At 43.0% G+C, this 23032-nt stretch overlaps 1 protein-coding gene across 1 annotated transcript in view; it reads left to right on the plus strand.

The window, feature by feature from the left end:
* Positions 1-22503: 22503 nt before the first annotated feature.
* Positions 22504-23032, plus strand: part of LOC102787242 (uncharacterized) — a 49233-nt gene continuing 48704 nt past the window's right edge. Inside the window, exon 1 of the mRNA XM_087832909.1 lies at positions 22504-22597. Within this exon, the coding sequence (XP_087689035.1) occupies positions 22504-22597 (94 nt within the window). The remainder of the gene's footprint in view (positions 22598-23032) is intronic.

Consider the following 23032-nt stretch of genomic DNA (forward strand, 5'->3'; position numbering starts at 1 on the left):
TCCTGTTTTACTTTGACAGTCTCCCGTCAGTATGCGTCATGTTGTGTTGTTCCTGCCCTGTCTTGTTACGATTATCTGTGTCAGCTGTGTTCCCCGTGTGCTCCCACCTCCCTTGTTAAACCTCTGTGCATTTATGTCGCATTCTCCCTCATTCATGGCCGTATGTTTCTCTGTGTGCTAGTGTATTGCTTCCCAGTGTAGTTTCTTATCAGTTTGTTTCGTCGTTTCCCTCCAGCAATAAAGCTGTGTTTTGAGTTTATTCCTGCCTCTGTGAGCTTGCGTTTGGGTCCACTTCCTGCCTGCCACACAGCCAAATCATGACAGGCCTATAATCTTACAGAGATTGTAACTTTTTTATGGATAAATAAAGTAAGTTATATATCAAATCAATTTATTTATATAGCACTTTTCACAGGATAAAAACCACAAAGTGCTTCACAGTAATATAAAACAGAAATACACAAAATACATTAATAATAAAACACAGAGCACAAATCTCTGTGTCCACAAACAGAACAAGCTAAAATGACTATAGGCTTTGAGTGCTGCCTGGTTTTCAGCCCCAAATATCACGGCACAAGCAGGATTAACTGCACTGTTAATTTGATCTGTTATTTTGCTGCCTCTGTTCGGTGGTGTCGAGCCGAACGGACTCTAACATTTGTTTTGTCGAGCTGGTGGTTCACCTGTTAAACTACAAGATAGGTGCTTTAATTATAGAAGTTAAACTTGTGTCCACTGTACCATCTGGGAACTCTTCTTGTTTAGCACTCGTAATAACACAAACACTAAATCCTCCTGTTTGTAGCAGTGTATACACCTGAGACTGTCACCTGTCTGTCTGTCCTGCACTCTCTCTCTGTTTCTTTCTCTCTGATTGTGGAATAAAAGTATGAACATGTATTTATAAGTTACACTTGTGTTTGAATCCTGCAGCTTATCACACATTTGATTTCCATGTGTGACAACTGCAAGTGTCCAGAGTGAGGACAGACTGAGGGACCCACTGCTGCACATCATCTGTGAGGCTTTGCACCCCTGATGATCCACCAGGACAAACTCAGCAGTGTGTGAGGAAGAGGAGGAGGAAGAGCCAGCAGCAGCTGACAGATGGAGAGAATAGACAGACTGTTCCCTGTTTGTGAAGGACTGCTAGAAAAGTTTAAAATAACTAATTGTCTGTCCTGAATCAGTCTTATTAGGTAATGTTCAAATAATTTTATCATTCCAGTGTTTTCAGTGAAAACACTCAGGGCCTTCAAGTTACACTCTATGACAGGCAGAAACAAGTTTAATGTTCAGAAACCTAAAGTATGTATCAGCAGCAGAATGGAGCTAAAAATAAATGTTTGTTTCAGTTCTATGAAGCTTTGAGTATTTTGGATTAGTAGTACTGCTGTGTTTGTTGCATCATATTGCTGTAATTGTTTATATGATTTATTTTCAGGTAAGTTGATCTATAGTTTTTATATCATATTTTATAAATATCTTATGTGTTTGTATTATTTATGCGTTTTTTTAGCAGAGGTCAGTCTGTTTAAGGCTCTGATATCTATTCTGTATGACTTAAAGCAGTTATGATATGGCTGTTAAGGTGCAAGCCTTCAGACAGAGGCTGGGCTCGTGGAGCAGACACAACACAGACCAAAGTAATCTGTGACAGTGATTTAATAGTGAAAGTGAGATCTCAGTACAATGCTTGTGCGAGTGAGGCAAGGACTAAATACAACAAGTGGGGAAATACAACACTAGAATACTCAGTAGCAGTTTTAGATACGGGCGACACGGGCGGTTGCCCGGGGCGGCATCGTGGTGGGGGGCGGCATCACGGGAATCGGTAAAAAAAAAATTGCTCATACTCATGCTGCCCCGACATCAGCCAGCGCATACTGGGAATGGCATAGGTTTTCTATCGCCCATGGGAGTAAGGGCGCCTCCGTTTGCGAGGTGCGCCTGCTGCTTGCGGCACAGGGAGGAGAGGGCGGGGCGGTGGGGGATTCTCTGGCTGGCTGGAGCAGCAAAAATTACCAACTCGTAAAATAAAACAAAATAAAAACAAACAGCAAACACGAAAACACCAGACATTATGATACAGACTTATAATTTGCACCGATGTTTTTTCAAAATTCTATACGCAAAAAGTGAGCGCGAGAGCACTCGGTGCGCCTGCTTGCTGCTGAAGTCAAAGTAAACTTTATTGTCATCTCCGCTGCATACAGTCCAGTATATAGAGAGACGAGACGACGAGGCTCCAGTTACAGCAGTGCAAGTAAACAAACAATAAATATTTAAGAGTAAAACAAATAAATATACACTTTAGGACTCGGGGTGAAGGGATCAATAACAATTTAAAATGTATATTTTATATTTTGTTTATTTAAAGTCTCACACACAACCCGTTTTTAAAGTTTAAAAAAAGAGAAAAGAAGAGGAGTGTAGCGACTTCCACAGTCGCTAGAGGCCGGGGACTGAGATCATTAAAATTCAATACATTTAATTATCACTCCTACAAGGAGAAACGAGCAAAAGATCCAGGTAAGCAGATGTGTCATTGGATAATGGCAGGTCATCCTGAAACAATCAGAATCAGAATCAGAATACTTTATTAATCCCTAAGGAAATTATGTGGGTTACAGTTCCTCCAAGAAGAAATGGTAAAAATAGTAACAGTAACAGACTAAACTCCAAACAATATATACAATAATATAATATTAATTACTCAGTGTCAATTGTTGATTTGTCCTGTTCACATTGTATGACGAAGTATGATGTCTGTTTAGTAGCCGTTTGCATACTATGCATACTCTCTCCCTCTTCATATGTGTGTGTGTGGGGGGGGGGGGGGGAAGGGGGGCGCCACAGGGGGTGTTCGCCCAGGGCGCCTAACAGGCTAGGACCGCCACTGAGAATACTAACCACTGTGCTATATACAAGGACAAAATGAAAGGATTATGTAAATAAAGCGAAACAGAAATTACACACTGGGTATTTACACTTTGATGTAATGTGACTATGATTCAGGGACGAGGTTCAAAGGAGGGTATACAGTGAAAAGCTCTGTGGCTTTGATCTCTGAATAAAGGCAAAACACAATGAGCAAGAACACTTTGTCGCTACCCGATCCGTACTGGAAACCCGATCGGTACCCCACATGCGCGAAAGGTGTCTACTTCCGGTCGAAGCGTTTTACGATAGTTACGGGTCAGAGTATCTGTTAAGATGTTAAGAATAATAAGTATCTCTTAAAATGTTTCCAATAATGAAGCATTTATAATGCTATATAATATATTTATTATAATGTAGACAAAAACGAAAAATAAAAAGATAAATAGTTACGGATCAGGATCCCCGATCCTTACTGCGCATGTGCAAAGTCAGACCGCACTGTCGCTACCCGATCCGTACCGTGCATGTGCAGGGGTTTTCTTCTTCTTCTGTTCGTTTAATGGCAGTTTACTCAGTGTACGAGGATACTGCCACCTGCTGACCGAGCAAATGAACCCTATTGTAAACTGAATTAGCCCCATTACAAACGTGTGTTAAATTTGATTTAGTGATAGTCGAGTGTGTTTATGCTTGTCTGTGTGGAGAATATTGATTGGAATAGTGATGATGATGTCCGCTATCACTGTCAGTTGTCAGTAAACACTTAATCTGGCTGATGAATCTTCACGTGAGATATTACAAAGTCTGTATTATTAACTCTGTAATTAGGCGCCATTCTTATTATTTTACGGCGCTGTTATTCAATCGGGGAACGCTCTCTGTTGAGGAGAAAAGCATGAATTTGTTTGTATACGGATTATCCATTGTTTAAATGTCCCGGTAGTCGAAAAGGAGGGAGAGCTGCTGAGAAATGCTAGGAGCTAACTGGGCGCTAACCGTATCATTCAAATATATTGAATGTCGCAATGTTGGCAAAGAGAGGAAGTGACGTAACATTTGCGCATGCGGGGTACCGATCGGGTTTCCGGTATGGATCGGGTAGTGACACACACTAAAGCAGGGAATTTGGGGAGGGAATCCAGGGGCAAGGTACACTGACACAGACTGAGAAAGGCAGTCTGTGAGGTCAGAGGCCCAAAGTAACCTGATATTCACAATCCCCATGTATTATTCCCTACATGCTGTCAATACCAACAATGACATAGTTTTAAATAATCGGCTTTATATAGCATTATCAATATCATTACTCTGACTTTCAGGTTGATCTGTTGAACTTAGGGAGAGGTCAGAGGTCAAACTTTTAAGGCTTTTTGTCAATTTTCCACTAACGAGTTATAAAGTTATAAACTTGAAGACCTCGGTAGATGTAAGCTAGATTTTAATGGATTGTTATAACATGATCCTGTTCTACAGCCTACAGAGTTTTATCAGAATACATTCAAAACTTTTAGAGTTGTTGTGTTTGCAGACAGAATGAAATGCAAATGCTAACAAAAACATGAGCTATTTGTTGAAGGTAATAAGAAACTCCTGAAACCATTTTGAACTCCTCTTTGGTTTACATGTGATCTGATGCAGTATGCAATCAAGGTCAACCGTCCGTGTGTTCATCATGCTCAGTGTTTAGCTGATAAATACCAAGTGTGAGGAATGTAAGGCAATGAACGTTAGAAACTGGTCTGACCGGAGTGTCTGGTTTGCAGTGACTCGTTAATCATTGCCTCAGTTTTTGTTTCCTGCTCCGCTCCAGCAACTCGTTTCACTTTGACAGTTCGGATCAGTGTCGGAGTCTGGGTCTTTTTCTGTGGTAAGCCTTTGCCTTTATTTGTTTATGTGATTTCTTTTTTGTTTGTTTTGCTTTTCTTTAGTTTTTAGTCAGAGAACAAACAAGAAAGAACCTTATAGCAAAACAAATTGTTTTTTTTCAACATCTTCCTGAATAAACTCTGAATAAAGTCAGACTGTTGTTTTGCTGTCAAACTGTGAGCACATACAAGATGACACATGTCTGTCAGTTGTTAAAAGCTCCCACAAAGCTCCAAATGTAGCAGCAAAGTGTGAGAAAAGCTGTGTTTATGTTTGTAAAGAACTGTTCTTGGAGTCGTGCAGAGACCTGCACTCAAAGCAGGACTTTGTCTCATCAAGGTGACTTAAAAGAAACTCTGAGCTTTCAGTTTTAGTCATGTGCTTAAGTTACACTGATACTGAGCAAGTTAATTTTCAAATAAAAGATCATAGTCTAAGCTGATCTGTGTTCCTGGTGAGTGTTTGATGGGTCACCTCCAGTCTTGGCTGAGTCTTTGTGCTTTTCTTTAACGTATTTGCCAAATAGAGATAAAACACAGAGCTGACTACAGCAGCAGGTTTCTCAGATTTTCTTTCTGTAAAGACAGCCACATACCCACAGACTGCTGCTGATTGGTCTGCTGTTTACAGAGTGAGTGGAGTCAACTCACATGAATTGTTTCGGTTTCTTCTTTGAAAATGACTGTTTGATACAAACTCTGGAGCCCAGCTGTCTGAAACAACTGAAGATGAAGCACATTTTCTGGATTTACATAGATTAAACTGAGTTTGCACCTGTCTGTGTTGAACTGTGACAATCCTCAGTTAACTTTTCAACTGTTTGAGGGCAGAGTCAGTTTCCTCCTCAGAAAAAATCTTGAAAGTCTGGAGGTGTTTGGTTGATTTTAAGCTTTACAGTCATCATGTTTGTTCTGCACTTTGTCAAAGCTAGAGAGATCACTTTTCTACTTTCAAAGGAAAATATAGTAGCAGCTCAAGGAAAGGGAGCACTAGCTCAAAGACTTGTGGTTCATGCTGGAAAAAACAAACAAAACCGGTTATACTGAAGGTGGCATGTCATCCACGATCAGTTGTGGGAGTGTGATAGTAAGGCATTAGCACAATATCAGGAATCTTACTGTTGTGAGTGAACCACAGGGGTGTGAATGTTATTGACTCCACTGTTAAAACCCACATGCCCTCCTAAGGACCTTTTAATAAAAAACATTGTGATCATGTTGGCTGTGTTATAGCTTGTGACATGGATTTTGTTGGAAATCTTCTTTTTAGTCCATTTTTTTTAATCCAGTGTCTTTTACTCTTACATGCCATCCACACTCTGCTGATGTATTTTGGCAGTATTTCAACACCTCTGTGTACCAAAATCTACACGTGCAAAATCTGCCTTTTTCATAAATCACTTAATCAAATTGAACACTTTTTAAAATGATCAAACATTAAATTATTTTCAGGCTTTTAAGCCTTTGAATGCCAGTTTAAACATTTGAATGATCAATTATGTATTGAAAAAACTCACAAAAAAACTACTTTTCCATCTAATAAAAAGGATGAGGATGGGGCATTGGGGGTGATTAGATTCTTGGACATGTCAAAGAAAAGAAACAAAATTGATTTGTTCGCATTATTATTTTTTGTGTTGTGCCTCTCCACACAAAAATTCACTTCCATTGAAACCACATTTTTTTAATCTCTCTTGTAATAATCTTGTAGTATAAAACCATTCATTCTGTAACGTCACCATTTCACTTTGAAGAAAAGTAATGATTTTTACTTTTCCAATAGATTCAACCATTTTGCCATTGTAAGCTAATGCAAAGTTCTTGTCTTTTTGCCACTTATATTATGGAGCCATGTGACCACCAGTGAGCCGCAAGAGTGATTTGTATGGATGTGTGTGTGGAACAAATTAAATCAACATCTGATTCATCAATGAGCACATTTATAATGCAAACTGCACAAAAACTGAAAATGTCACCAACAAAAGATAAAAACAACTGAACACATGAAATATGTATCCATTTGAAATTGGAATATCCAAGCTTTAAATATGTGATGTATGTGTGTGTTTGGGAGAGGATACGTCTTTGTGTGTGTGTGTGTGTGACTTTTATGCTCATATGATATTTCACGATTAGTAAACATTTTATTTTCTTTATGCTGAATTAGATTTTGTAGAGATTAACTTGAATTGATGCTGCATGGTTAAACCTTTTGAAAAAATATATATATTCTAAAAAAAAAAAGTCTAAATGACAAATCATTGTCACATTCTGTGATAATGATGAAGCCTATGTTTGTCACTTGCAGTTGCCTGCAGCGAAATTGGACCCCTTCCAACTATACATACATTACACAAACATAATATTGGGAAGACAGGTTAGAACAGGTAGCGTTAAAGACAAACAATGAAATGTACAACACAATACACAATAGTCCCCTCTGTTCTGTGTAAGTGTGTCTGCATGTTTGGGTTTCCCCTCTGTGTCTTTCAGTTCTTAGAGTCCTCTGCCTTATGGTTTATGTCTCTGTGTTTCTTAGTTTCTGTCTCCACCTTGTCAAGTTCGCGTCTCTGTGTCATACTTCCTTTTTTACTTTGAAGGTCCGTGTCTTATGTGAATGTGTCCTGCTTTCCTTGTCTCGTCAGTCCTGATTTCTCCCAGTTGTGCCCTCCTTCTGTGTCTCATTCCCCTCGTTACTTCCCAGTGTATTTAAACCTTGTGTTTCTCTGAGCCAGTGTCGTGTTGTCCCTCATGCTTTGTGGCTCTCCCTGTTGTCTCACTGCGAGTTTAGTTTAGTTTGCTTTTGTATGACTCTCTCCTGCCAGCAAATAAAGCTGAGTTCTTTGTGTTTAAACCTCGTGCCTGAGTGCCTGCATTTTGGGACCAACTCCTGCCTGCCGGACAGCGATTCATGACAGAAAGTGTTGGAGCCTGTTAGGAGTCACAAGAGTAGCTTCACCTAAAAATTAGACACACAAGATGTTAACAGATTAATCAAAATCCTTCTAAAATTTTTTTCAAATTTTTCTTACTCAAGTTTGCGTGGGTTCTCTCTGGATTCTCCCCGGCTTCCTCCCTCAGTTCAAAGACAAGCTGGTAGTGGGGTTAGGCTAATTGGTAATTCCAAATTGCCCGTAGATGTGAATGGTTGTCTGTATCTCTGTGTTAGCCCTGCAATAGACTGGTAACCTATCCAGGGTGTACGCTGCCTCTCACCCTGTAATAGCTAGGATATGCTCCAGTGCCCCTGTGACCTTAACACAGTGGTGTTTGCACATTGGCTGCTTTTGTGTGGTTTTTGGGACTAGTGGTTGATTTTGAGTAAAGTTAATAGTTTTGGGTCAAATTTGGTTTTGCAAGACAAGTTAAAGGTTATGTGAGTGTAGCTTTAATTTTACACTTTGTGTTTAGTGTTTTGAGACTAAGAGATGAGATTTTAGGAAATGTTTTAGCAATTCAGGAAAAAAAAAAACCTGTAATTCATCAATTAGTCCAAGTTGGTCCAACTCAGCTACATTACAGTTTTTCTCAAATGCTAAAACACTTCAAATGTTTCCACCATGTTCCCCAATGTCTAAACACAACACCCTTTTCTAAAGGTACATAAACAAAACCACACCTTCCCACTGCAAAACTCAAACTTTCACACCAAAAGAGCCGCTCGAAGCTTCCAAAAATGTAAACACTATACACATCATTACACACTACAGCAAAACAGTTGAAAACACAATGCTCAATTTGTGAGAAGGTTGTGTTTCATAACTGCCAATGGATATTTTTAGAAACCATACAGTAACGGATCGTCGTAGATCTCTGCAGAGGATTAGGCATTTAGATTTGTGAGTTTCATATGAAGAGTATAAATCTATAGAAAATCCTGCATGTACATACACTACTGTAACACACCTCAATGCAAAAACAGAATCTATTGCACACAACAGTACTCCTGAAAACATGATTAGGGTGTGAAGTTTTTTTATTTAAGTTATTCACACCACAATCACTGTGCGGCATCATGTCGCTGAGCTGCATCAGGCCACATCACCTCATCCACATCGCAGGCTATATTGTCTCTTGCCAGGCACCGCGGGGAAAACGCCTTGGAATGGCGAATCCATCCTTGGAAGGCCTCCGCTGGGATGCCCTTAGGAGGTTCTCTCTTGTGCACACAAAGGGTAATATTACCCCCCCCCCTCCATTGGCCAGGGACCTCAGTGATGGCTCTTTGGCCAATGATGTTATGGCCTCTTTGCCTTCGTTTCTGCAGGTTGAAGCCAGCCTCATCCAGGAAGAGGTACTCATTAATCCTGGCCATCGTGTCCAACTGTAATATCCTGGCATGTCCACTAACTGTACTGTGAACATGGATGTATACTTACTTGCACATACTCGTAACGTAGGTCTTTGTGTTGCGCATAAAGTTGACATTATCGGCAATGACTTTGTCTCTGATCTCCCGGAGTCTGATGAGGTTGTTCCGACGAACCATATCCACAATGAGGGTTTGTGCCGCTGTAAATATGGCAACCCTCCCACCTCTATGTGGCATTCTTTCAACTCTACAGAAAGAAACATGTGTTGTCAATTGACATGTGTTACAATACAGTCACAACTGATTTGAAACCAATAGACTACTTTCACAGGTTTGTAAAACTGTATTGTGACAAAGAAAGCAATAGAGTACAATACCTGTTGTGTTGTCTGAATGCCCTGATAATGGTGGCCACGGTGAACCTACTCAGGTTTGGACGGACTCTTAGTCCTGCTTCAGCCATTGTCATGCCATGGACAATGACATGGTCAATGACTGTTGCTCGCATCTCATCCGTAATGATGGTGCGAGGTTGTCTTGCTCTCCCTCCTGGACCTTCTCCTCTCCCATGTTGGCCTCCTCCTCTTCCTCCTCTCATTTGAACTCCTCTTCCTCGTTGGCCTGCTCCTCTTCTTCCAGGGCCAGCTCTTCTCCTTCCTCTGCATCAAATTCCTCTTCCCCTGACTCTGCCTTCATCCTGAGTGAGTGAGTGAGTGAGTGAGTGAGTGTGGGTGGAACCTTCAGCATACTGTGCACTCTGAACTAGCTTTTATACATGTGGTCATAGCATTAGCAACAGGTGTCTTCAATTTTGAGTCGTTGTGTGTAATGAATGACGCCAGGTGTGTTCATTGTGGTCAAATATTGCTGACTGTGGCAAGCAAGTTGCATCACATGAGCTTTCATTTGAGAATATGAGCAGAGTTCTTTTGCAACTTGTGTTTTAGCAAGGAAAGATGTGTTTAGATTTATGACAAAGGAGGATTGTGTTCTCTCAATTGTGTCTTCATGTGACATGTGTTTATGATATTGGTAAATGATGGCTAGATTTAGTAAATGTGTTTAGATAACTGGTCATTTGGTTTAGAGGACTGGCTTTTGTGTTTTAGCATTTGAGAAAAACTGTAAGTTGGAATAACAGAACTGCATAATCCTAAAATAAAGCATTTTACAGTTTTTTCTGAATGCTTAAACACTAACTGTGATTCTTATAGCACAATTTCTAAAACTATTAATACTTATAGCAAAACCACTCACTGAGTTTGCAAAACTAAAAGCACAAACACTGCTTTGCACTCAGTTTGCCATTTTGTAACACACACTTTGCAAACCTGTAGCTACAATCCACTGCACAGCACTCTTTTTGCAGAACTGTAAACACAACTCACTGCTTTACACTCAATTTCCAAATGATCAACACACTCCTAGCAAAACTATACACATTTATGGCTATTATTTACACTATTTTGCCAACTGTCTGGCACACTGTCACATGTAAAAACTTTTTTAGATAATTAGTTCACTTTGCAATCAGCCCAAGCACTATAATACAGGTAAGCTCTGTGTGTGGAGTACAATTGAGGGAGCAGGAAGAGTGAGAAGTAGAGGAGGCCGAGGAAGAGGACGTGGAGGTGAAGAAGTAGGATGAAGAGGACGACAAGGACAAGGAGGAACAAGAGGAGGACGAGGAGGGGGGAGAGGACGAGGAGGGGGGAGAGGACGAGGAGGGGGGAGAGGAAGGGTTAGAAGAGTAAGAAATAGAATTGCTGATGACATCAGAGCTACAATAGTGGACCATGTAATCAACCGTGGAATGACCCTGAGGGAAGCTGGCCGACGGGTTCAGCCTAACTCGAGCCGCTACTCTGTAGCAAGCATCATAAGGACATTTTGAAATGAGAATCAGTTAGTACAGTCACTTTGCACTAAGATTTGTAGCACTGCCATATGCTAATGAGAAACACAACAATACCATAGATGTAAAAATACTGAAATTGTTACTTTACAGAATTGCTAGATGACCAGATGCTGGGGGCAGAGGACGCATGTTCACTGCAGACCAAGAAACCCATATAGTCAACATGGCGATTGCAAATAATCCTATACTTGTGTAACCCGTTCATGTGTTACGCCCGTCTTTGCGTTGTGTTCTGGCGTGAAAGTAAGAGGCAGGAGACAGTACTGGGTCTTTGGCTCTTTACTGCACATCTGCAACACAGAAATAAGGGTCTGTTCTGTGTGTGTCACGCGACTGCCAGTACACCTCTCCTCCGGCCATGCTGAAAGGAGCTGTGCCCGCAGCTTCATTAACACTACAATATAATAAATCAAATACAACAAATTGTTTTAAAACATTGACTTAAGCTCTCAAAAATAAAAAGCACAAAATAAATAATATGTCACTGAAAAATCATTAAAAACAACTTATAAGAACAATAAACAAAATAATTCAAAAACAAATAAACAGTCAGATAAATACAATTCAATAACCAGGACCCAATATTCTGGTACTTATAATTCAAACATTATACTTCAGTACAATTATATTAATAACCGCCATCTAACAGGCAATACAACACTGTACTTATAAAAACAATGAATGAAAGACTGCATCTCCAAAACATAAGAACATCTCCATACCTGCAACACAGAAATAAGGGTCTGTTCTGTGTGTGTCACGTGACTGCCAGTACACCTCTCCTGACAAAGGAAGAAAGCGTGCACGCTGTTAAAAAAACTGCAGCGAATACGCTCACAAGCCGCTAGCGATCAGGCTAACTTAGCATGCTAGCATTTCAGCTGCGTTCTTGGCTAAAACTCATCAAAAGCGTATATTAGCGAACTCCGCCCTCCACAAAACTTATCCCAAATGAGTCTCTTAATGACAAACAAAAACGCGGCAGTTCGGCTGTATTCACATTGCAGCTTGGGCTCTGAACAACCTTTAATTAGCAGAGAGCAACGTGGCAGTGACTTACCTCCGGCCATGCTGAAAGGAGCTGTGACCGGGCACACATGCGCGCGCCTACGTCACCACGCAGCGCACACACACACAGGAACGCACACAGACTCAGATCACACAGGTAGGAGATTGAGAAGCAAAATTACATATTTAATTTAAAAAAAAGAAGTGTTTTGGGTGAAATTCAAAAGTATTTAACACATATGTTACATTCACCCCCCCTGAATTTCACCAAAATCACTACACATCTGAATGGTACTGCAATACCAAGAGGCACAACAATGCTGAACTACCATCACCTCCGGACCAGGCAACCCAAGGATCTTATCCCATAGTTCAGTTAAAAAACTATCCGTAAATGGATTAAAAGAAGTTGGATAGGTTGATCAGGCCTCCAACCCTTTCAGAACACAAAGGTGCAGCCTACACCTCATCAAACGTGGTCCCATTAAAGACACACAGGGCGGGTGTCATGATGCCTCAAGTAAATACAACACATTCATAATACGCAATGGGATGACCAAAAAACAGTCTATGTCAGAGGCCGAGCCTCCCGTGGCGGTAACAGGCCCCATGCAATAGGCTTCTGGACCATGTTTTCTATCAGCCTGTTGACTGACTTTACCACCCGACCTGCTCTTGTAACCACTCTGCCTCGAACATTGGCATGGTCAGGGTCATGTCTTGGCAAGTTGGATGGCTGCCCAGTATACGGCTGACCAGAGGTCTGATTCATGTCTGAGCCAGAAACAGGAACAGTCTGCGGAACAACAGCGTCCCCATGACAGGCACCTGGTGCAGAAACTGTGCCAGACTGTGTCAAATCAAAGGAAGCGGAACAGTCAACCGGAGTAGGAAGAGCAAAGTGCTGGGCCTGACCAGAAGGGCTTGCTGAAGTGTGCGTTGTGCAAGTCTGAGAGTCAGGTAAGGCATTGTCCACATCCGCACCGTCACATGAACCGTGCTGACGATCCGTGGACTGTGAGGCACGCTCTCCTGCCACAGAATCCACATCCACCCCATGGCTCAAATCCGAAAGGACCCACAAGGAAGTCCTTGCTGCAGTAGACTCTGTCTCTAGACTGCCAGAGTCCTCCAGATCCCCACAAGCACTGAGATCCCCTTCACTGGAGAAAACGTCCAGGGACTGACTTCCCAATGAATCCTGAACAGGAAGGAAGCTCACGTCCAACAGAAGGTTTCTGTGTACAACCTTACTCTGGCCTGAAGAGTCACTGATCCTGTAAATGTGGGTCCTGGGATGCCTCTCCACAACAGTATAAACCTGAGGCTCCCACTTGTCTGCAAGTTTCTTCTTGCCCCGCTCGCCTTTATTGGCAAGCAGGACGCGATCCCCAACATTCAGAGACACACCTTTGATTTTCTTATTGTATTGACGAGCCTGATGCTCCTGCTCATTACTGGTGTGCCCCTGGGCGATCTTGGCAGCCTCAGACAAGTATGACAGAAGAAGCTTGGAGTAGCTGTTAAAGTCCACCACAATAGGATCATGCAAAACAGACTTGAACATAACGTCGACCGGTAGTCGTGGGACACGGCCGAACATCAAGTAGAATGGGGGATATCCAGTAGTCTCATGAACAGTTGCATTGTAAGCAAAGGTCAATGTCTGAATCTGCTGCGGCCATTCCTGTTTGGCTCTGAGAGGGAGAGCTCGCAGCATGTTGCCAAGTGTGCGGTTGAACCGCTCCGTGCCACCATTGCCCATAGGGTGATAAGCAGTAGTGTGAGACTTGGCAACGCCCGAAATCTGCAGAAGCTCAGAAAATAATTCACTTTCAAAGCTGGGACCTTGGTCTGAGTGAATACGCTCAGGGAAACCATATACACAAAAAACACAGTCCCATAACTTTCTGGCAACCTGCTTGGCAGTCTGATTCTTGCACGGGAAAGCAAAGGCCATTTTCGTGAAGTGGTCAGTCGCCACAAGCACATCAACAGAGCGCTTCTTTTTGTCCTCTGCTGACCAAAAGTCAATGCAGATGAGCTCCATGGGAGCAGAGGTCTTAATGCTCTCTAATGGGGCTCGTGCTGCAGGTTCTGGAGTCTTGGCAAGTATGCACCTTCCACAGCACCGAACATGCTCCTTCACATCCCTCTCCATATTGGGCCAGAAAAAACGCTGCCTTGCTAGGTGGAGGGTCCGAACTTGACCCTGGTGCCCTGCCAAATCGTGGACACCTTTCAAGGCCTGCGCCCGTAAATTCACTGGCAACACCAACTGGAGTCTCTTTGTCTTGCTCACAGGGTCTCTCGCCTCCCTGTAGAGAATACCATCCCAAACCTTGAGCCTCTCCCAGTGCTTCAATAAGGCCAGTGCCCTGGAATCCATATCATGTCTCTCACGCCTGGAAGGGCGCCTTCTGCGGGCTACGAGTGGCAGGACAGCGGAGATGATAGGATCTTGAAGTTGGTGGTCCTCCAGCTCATGTAAGGTAAGTGATGGCAGTACATCATTGCCAACTGGTTGTAACTGCTGAACAAGGTGGAGAAGGGAGGCAGCTCTATTCTCCACAGCGGTTTCCCAGTAATCATGGTGAACCAAGGTAGCCGTGACTTCCGACGAACTGTAGGAATCTTCTGAGGTCAGAGCTGGAACAGGTTGTTGGGCAATCTGAAAATTTTGGACACCAAACCTGAAAACGTCTTGCACCTCATGAGCCGCCGCACCTTCTGCATTCCGCACCAAGTGCGCGTAGGGCTCCTGAAGCAAGCGCCCACCAATAGAATGGGTGAAGGGGTCACGACTGAGTGCATCTGCTACAACATTCTTTTGACCTGGGATGTACCTCAAATCAAAGTTGTAGGATGACAGTTTGGCCACCCACCTTTGTTCATAAGCGTCCAGCTTGGGCTTGGTCAATATATGAACGAGCGGGTTGTTGTCAGTCCACACTGTGAACTTGTGCCCCTTCAACCAATGGCTGAACTTTTCAGAGATGCTCCACTTCAGGGCCATGAACTCAAGGCGATGGGCTGGGTATCTCTGCTGTGACCTGCTTAGCGCTTTGCTCGCGAAAGCAATAGGGCGTGCCTTATCCCCGTCGACAGGCAATTGTGATAAAACCGCTCCCAGTCCATCCAGAGAAGCATCCACAGACAAAATGAATGGTCTTGAAAAGTCAGGATGAGCCAACACGACACAGTTAAGGAGGTCGTCCTTCAGTTTATGAAAGGCCTTGTCACATGCAGGGCTCCAATCTGCAGCAGTCAACCTCCTGAACATGCCAGCACCCCTTCCAGCCTGACTAGTCCGTCCCTTCCGCTTCTGGCCAGCCGTCAGAGCAAACAGAGGCTTGGCAATGGCTGAGCAACCAGGAATGAAGCACTGATAGAAGAAGACCATTCCTAGAAAGGACTTAATCCTTTTCACAGAAGGAGTGCATTCTTCTCCATTAGAGCCTCCTTTGGCATCTTGGAAATTACTTCCACCTTAGCTGGGTCCACAGCGACTCCGGTCTGGTCGATGACATGACCAAGAAACCTGACTGACTTCTGCAGCAGATGACACTTCTTTGGACTCAGCTTGAGATTGTTGTCTCTCAACCTTTGAAAAACAGCTCGGAGCCGGCACAGGGCTACCTCTTCAGTGGGAGCAAAGACCAGGAGGTCATCCAAGTAGCAGAGCAGACTGGTGAAGTTGAGGTCACCAAAGATGTTCAGCATCATGCGCATAAATGAAGCTGGGCTATTGCAGAGCCCCTGTGGCATCCGGTTGTATTCGTACAGGCCAACAGGCGTTGTGAAAGCGGTGTACTTCTTATCCTCCTCACACATTGGAATGTTGTAAAACCCAGAGGTTAAGTCCATCGTGCTGAAGAAGGCATTGCCCCCAAGCGCGGCAAGGCAATCTGCTTGGTGAGGGAGTGGGTGTGCATCCTTAAGAGTTCGCGCATTCAACCACCTGAAGTCCGTACAAATCCGCAATCCACCATCCTTCTTCCAGACCATGACGAGGGGGGATGCATATTCGCTGATGGATTTGCGAATAATCCCTTTCTCCTCCATGTCAGTGAGTACCTGCCTTAGTTGTTGGTAATGAGCAGGGGGTACTCTTCTGTAAGGCATGCGGAATGGGCGTTCATCAGTCAGGTGGATCCGATGTACAAAGCGTTTAGCTTCGCCACAGTCAAGCGGGTGTCTAGAGAAGATGTCCTCATACTGCTCAATTAGCTCAACAAGCTCTCTCTTTGAATGTAAGCTGGCATGGCATGAGTCAATGTCAAGATCACCCAAACCTAGGGAGCACAACCTGTCATTCAAGTCTGCGTCAGTAGCGGCTGGCCCACTGACTGGTACCTGGGCCATACTCGCCATCTTGCAGGAGTCCTGCTGGAAATCAAGGTCCTCCACCGCAAGGCAAGATGAAACAACAGCAACCCTCGAGTTGCGTTTCAAGGTTAGTGGTTTTGAGGAGAGATTGGTCATCTTCAATGGCACCCACCGATCACCCCACATGGATGTGATCACCCGGCCAACAAGAATGTCTCTCGGCCCAGACCCAGAGGTGCAAGGTTCCACGATAATCGTGCTGCCTGGAGAGACTGGCACATTGCTGGGCAGCCTGCCCCATACCAGATGCTCACACTGTGGAAGTAGTGTCACAGCACGAGACAGTTTCACAGTGCCAATTTTGTCAGGAACCTCCTCACCCCTCCATCTGGTGGTGCACGACATCATGTCCAAGAAGTGCTCATAGTCAAGAAGCGAGTGCTTGCTCCCCACAGACACAAGCTTCCAATAGTCATCTGAATGTTTCATAACTCGCATCAGGTACTTGAGGACATTGGAGCCAATGATGAGCTCATCACGCTGGCCCGACACTACCAAAACTGGCACAATGCATTTCACACCATGGACAGTAAGTGTCAAGTCATAAACGCACTTTGGGTGGGTCTGCTTCCCACCACAGCCAACCAGCACAATATGTTTGGCCGACTGCGGTCCACTCACAAGAGCTCCAGCCTCTCTTAGTGACTTCTCGGCCTCTTCACTCATAGTGCAAGCCATGGACCCGGAATCCATCATGCCCCTCAAGTTAACCTTGTCATTCACTGCAACTTGGGTGTAGAACAATTCACTAAATGTAGGCACTACTGCTGGTCCCTGAACCACGACACGGTATCCCTCTGGCATTGTTGAACAGGTGTTGACATAAAGAAATTCAAGATCCGATTCATCATGATTGAGGGTATTAGGTTCATTCCCCACACTGCCCCTCTCCAAGTGTGGGTGATTCAGTTTTCCGAAGGCCAACTCTGCCTCGCGACAGCGCCAGCCTCCCGTCCCTCATGGCGACTGTGACAGTCCTTTTTCCAATGACCAGGAGCAAAGCATGCAAGACAGAGATTCTCTCTCCTGCAGTGCATGTGAGTGGAATGACCAGTGTTGCCACAGACCTGACAACTCTTCTTAAGAAAGGGCCCGCGGGTAAAACGCTGCGAAGGTGCAGATGCAGGGGCTGCAGTCTGCACATTCTGACATGCAATCACGCGATCCAGGAGGCTGATCAAAGCACGCATGCCAGTCACATCAAAAGCTTGGGTGTTAGTCGAACCAAGCTTGCAACCAACTGACTGCTGACTAGACTGAGTGGTCACAGGGTATGTTGGTGACTGTTGGAACTGAGGAGTAGGCGTAGGCACCGGACAAGAAGACACTGCTGTCCCAGAAGGACAGGTTGTCGAAACATCAGCTAGAACAGGAGTGAAGCAAGCTGCTGTGGGCGAAAGCTGACAAGCGAGGTTTGAGGCTGGTGCTGTAGGCTGAGACTGCAAGGCGACACTGGCCTGCACAGGCTGTGATGCCATCGCTTCTTGAGGCACAATAAAGCAGTTGTGGCTAAGCTCTTTCCTCTGCGAGGTGTGGAAACTGCCCTGACTGCGTGCCCTGAGTTCACGCTGGAAGCTATCAATGCGTTCTTGAACCTCAGTGGTTGTCCACTCCTCAGCTGCTTTGATGCTGAGCCTGTTCAAGAGGATGGGGTCAGGGCAATATTTGATGAACATCATCGAGACCTCACGCCCCGGATCCTCAAAATTACGCCCCTGCCTACGCAAGCACTCGTCAGCAACGTCAATAGCATTGTTTAGCCTTATCCAATATTCCATCACTCCCTCATGTTGTAATGGTTTGGTGTTATAGAAGTCAGCCATAGGCATAGAAGAGTAAGTCAATACACTAAAGTGTTGTTTCAGAATGTCGAATATCAATTCAGGAACCTGGACATGGTCAATTGAGGGGTTGTGACGTAGGGTGACCCTCACTACATCCTTAGCCTTCCCCATCAACCTAGCCAATATGTCACGTGATCGCTGATCTGTTGGTGTGTTGCGTTTTACAAAGTACATATCCATCATTTCAACCCATTCATGAATGGAGAATTTATCACTGCCGTCACCCCTGAAAACTGGTGGCTCCTTGACGTCTGATTGCAAGACAAGTTTCACCCCAGACAAATTTAGCTCAGGGGGTCCCTGCTCAGCCTTAGAGGTTTCAGTAGGCATACTGGTCCCCTTATCACCTTGCAGCTGGGCTACAATGGACTGACCAATCTGATTGGCCAAATCTGAGATGAGTGTACTCAACTCAGCATTGGCAGCTGTCTGCGGGGTCTGAATGTCACAGGGGGGAACCTGGAGACGAGTGGAACAAAACTTGGGAGCAAATGACACACCAACTTTAGGTGTCTGAACCCCATCCCCAAGAAACCACCCTCGCCCCAAACCAACATTAGAGGAAACCTCCCCATCAGAAACACCAGTTGCCTCTGAACCAGATGCTGACTCCATAATGTTGAATAAAGCACAATAACAAGAAACAAGATTCAAAATAGTGCAACTGTACAAAAGCAAACACAGTATTCGTAACTAACACTTAATGTTATTCAGGATGAGAATCGAGCAGATTAAATGTCCAAGCTCATTCAAACAGTCCCACACAAGTTAGGAAAAGCAACCAACTTGGAACAAAGGCAATTGCGAAGAGCTCCCCACGGTGATCGAGATGACGTCGATGCTTGATGAATCCAAAGGGTCACGGCACCAATGTAACCCGTTCATGTGTTACGCCCGTCTTTGCGTTGTGTTCTGGCGTGAAAGTAAGAGGCAGGAGACAGTACTGGGTCTTTGGCTCTTTACTGCACATCTGCAACACAGAAATAAGGGTCTGTTCTGTGTGTGTCACGCGACTGCCAGTACACCTCTCCTGACAAAGGAAGAAAGAGTGCACGCTGTTAAAAAAACTGCAGCGAATACGCTCACAAGCCGCTAGCGATCAGGCTAACTTAGCATGCTAGCATTTCAGCTGCGTTCTTGGCTAAAACTCATCAAAAGCGTATATTAGCGAACTCCGCCCTCCACAAAACTTATCCCAAATGAGTCTCTTAATGACAAACAAAAACGCGGCAGTTCGGCTGTATTCACATTGCAGCTTGGGCTCTGAACAACCTTTAATTAGCAGAGAGCAACGTGGCAGTGACTTACCTCCGGCCATGCTGAAAGGAGCTGTGACCGGGCACACATGCGCGCGCCTACGTCACCACGCAGCGCACACACACACAGGAACGCACACAGACTCAGATCACACAGGTAGGAGATTGAGAAGCAAAATTACATATTTACAGTTTTTTCTGATTGCTTAAGCACATTTTTTGTAACTATTGGCTATTTTTGCAAAACTCTACACACAAATAAGAAAACCTGTCACCCAATTATCAAAACATTGTAGTTCTCTTGCAAAAACGAACACAGCTAGATTAACTCTTCACACCTTCGTAAAAATGGTGTTTTCGTATCAAACAGTACACACAAGCCATCATCTACTAAGCACACAATGCGCTAACTGCACACTGATGGTATGAATAAAAAACACATCTGGCTTTTGCTTTCTCTGTGCACAAGGTAGGCTATGTCAGTTAACTTCAAGTACTATTATTCACACACATCAAAACAAACATAAGTGTTTATTTCCAAGTATAGGATTATTTGCAATCGCCATATTGACTATATGGGTTTCTTGTTCTGCAGTGAACATGCTTCCTCTGCCCCCAGCATCTGGTCGTCTAGCAATTCTGTAAAGTAACAATTTCAGTATTTTTACATCTATGGTATTGTTGTGCTATAAATCTTAGTGCAAAGTGACTGTACTAACCGATTCTCATTTCAAAATGTCCTTATGATGCTTGCTACAGAGTAGTGGCTCGAGTTAGGCTGAACCCGTTGGCCAGCTTCCCTCAGGGTCATTCCACGGTTGATTACATGGTCCACTATTGTAGCTCTGATGTCATCAGCAATTCTATTTCTTACTCTTCTTACCCTTCCTCTCCCCCCTCCTCGTCCTCCTCTCCCCCCTTCTCATCCTCCTCTTGCTCCTCCTTGTCCTTGTCGTCCTCTTCATCCTACTTCTTCACCTCCACGTCCTCTTCCTCGGCCTCCTCTACTTCTCACTCTTCCTGCTCCCTCCATTGTACTCCACACACAGAGCTTACCTGTATTATAGTGCTTAGGCTGATTGCAAAGTGAACTAATTATCTAAAAAAGTTTTCACAAGTGAAAGTGTGCCAGACAGTTGGCAAAATAGTGTTAATGATAGCCATACATGTGTATAATTTTGCTAGGAGTGTGTTGGAAATTTGGTAATTGAGTGTAAGCAGTGAGTTGTGTTTAAAGTTCTGCAAAAAGAGTGTTGTGCAGTGAATTGTGCCTACAGTTTTGCAAAGTGTGTGTTACAAAATTGCAAACTGAGTGCAAAGCAGTGTTTGTGCTTTTAGATTTGCAAACTCAGTGAGTGGTTTTGCTATAAGTATTAATAGTTTTAGGAATTGTGCTATAAGAATCACAGTTAGGGTTTAAGCATTCAGAAAAAACTGTAATTTAAAAAAAAGAAGTGTTTTGGGTGAAATTCAAAAGTATTTAACACATATGTTACACTTGGAAATAAACACTCGTGTTTGTTTTGATGTGTGTAAATAAACACCAGTACTTGAAGTTTGGATCCGTCCATGTTTACAGACCTATGACAAAAGTATGAGCTCAAACTGACATGGCCTAGCTTGTGCACAGAGAAAGCAAAAGCCAGTTGTGTTTTGTATTCATACCATGAGTGTGCAGTTGGCGCATTGTGTGCTTAGTAGATGATGGCTTGTGTGTACTGTTTGATACGAAAACACCATTTTTACGAAGGTGTGAAGAGTTAATCTAGCTGTGTTCGCTTTTGCAAGAGAACTACAATGTTTTGATAATTGGGTGACAGGTTTTCTTATTTGTGTGTAGAATTTTGCAAAAATAGCCAATAGTTACAAAAAATGTGCTTAAGCAATCAGAAAAAACTGTAATCATTTGGCAGTTCTCTACAGGATTGTTTTCTGTTCAATATTTATTTTTGAGTGTTAGGCAAAATAAATAAATAAATAAATTAACAAAAGTAAAAGCTTTTTCAAGCTCATACCCAGCAAATGTGGACACATGGTACAATGAACCATGGTACATATAAAATTTGACCCGACACACTGATATGTTTTTATCACTGTGAAGCGTTTATAGACGTGACCCACGCCTCCCCTGCAGCTGAGCCAGGGACCACACCTCCACAGTACATTACTTCCACTAACTGTTTTTTTGTTTTTTTGATTTTCTCTGAGTAATCTGTACTGGGGTAAACCAAATGGACAACACTGTCCGAGCTTTCTTTCTTTTATTTTGTTTTTTACAGTTTAACTCTTACTTTCACATTTCTATAAGATTATAAGAGATTTATCAGAAAATCTGCTCCCTGTAGCAAAAATACAGCAAACAACCACAAACTCTTTATGAGCTTTATAAGATAACAAAGAAACAGTCCTCACTAAAAGTGTTTTTTTATTGCTCCTGCAGTGTTTATGAAATGTATGTGTTACTTAGTAACAGCCTCAAAGTTCACTTACACAAGGACAGTGAAAGTGAAACTATCACTGATCATTTGTACTTGTTTTTCACAGTAATTCAGTGAGTTGCAGAGAGAGAGGACAGTCAACAGGTGTGTTGTCTTCTAAATTTAATGTTGTTATTAATGGGGCATGTAGCTTCTGTCTAAAAAACTGTTAAAACCGTTAGAGTCAAACTTGGTTTGAAGAATATAGTCCAAGTGTGAGTTGTTCTGAAGCTTTCATGTAGGTCAAAAAAGTGAATCTATAAACCAGATGTATCTGTAACTTTACAATAGGTAACAGTACTGTAATTGCATAAGGCAGTATAGATAGGATGATCTACACTCTGTGAAGTACTGCTACAAAAAAATAAATAAATAAATCATGATTTATGTAGATATGCAAGTTAGATGACTTGACTAGAAGAATTCTGCCCAGGAATTCATTTAGTCCTAATTGTACAACGTATGTTACTGAAACACAAAACAGAATTTTCCAGTCAGCAGTGGTTTCTATTGTGTTAAAGTTATCTGTCTGTTTTCAGAGCTGCAGGATGGCTCATCAGCAGAATGGACTGTTTCCTCAACCACTGCTCAAAGCTTTCAGTGTTCTGATCTTCATCATTCTCCTAAAGGATGTCTGTAATGGTAATTCATGCATAAATAAATATTGTTGTTGTTTTTTGTCATATTTGAAGCACACATTTTAATTATTTATATTTGTGCTTGAAACATGCCTTCATTAAGATCCATGTTTAATAAGTCACACTGGCAGGATACAGAACAGCTTTTCAGTTTCTGTCAGCAGAGGTATTTGAATAGGATAGGTATACAGTATTATACATCAACATACACTGTACTCTGACACCAACAATAATCTTAACAGTTTTAGAATCAGAGAAGATGCTTGTTAGAGACATAGCTGACTGCACAGATACATCTTGCAGGGAATTGCTGAAACAATTTTAGCCCATTACAAATTCATAGTGATTGTGATATTTAGAATCCATTCATGCTCTTCACTCATCCTCCATGATCCACTGGTAGAGGCCATGTGATGCTGTTGGCCTCTGCTAGCACCAA

The sequence above is a fragment of the Neolamprologus brichardi genome, chromosome 3, assembly GCF_056152115.1.
Source record: "Neolamprologus brichardi isolate AB-2024 chromosome 3, ASM5615211v1, whole genome shotgun sequence".
In the NCBI taxonomy this organism is placed as follows: Eukaryota; Metazoa; Chordata; class Actinopteri; order Cichliformes; family Cichlidae; genus Neolamprologus; species Neolamprologus brichardi.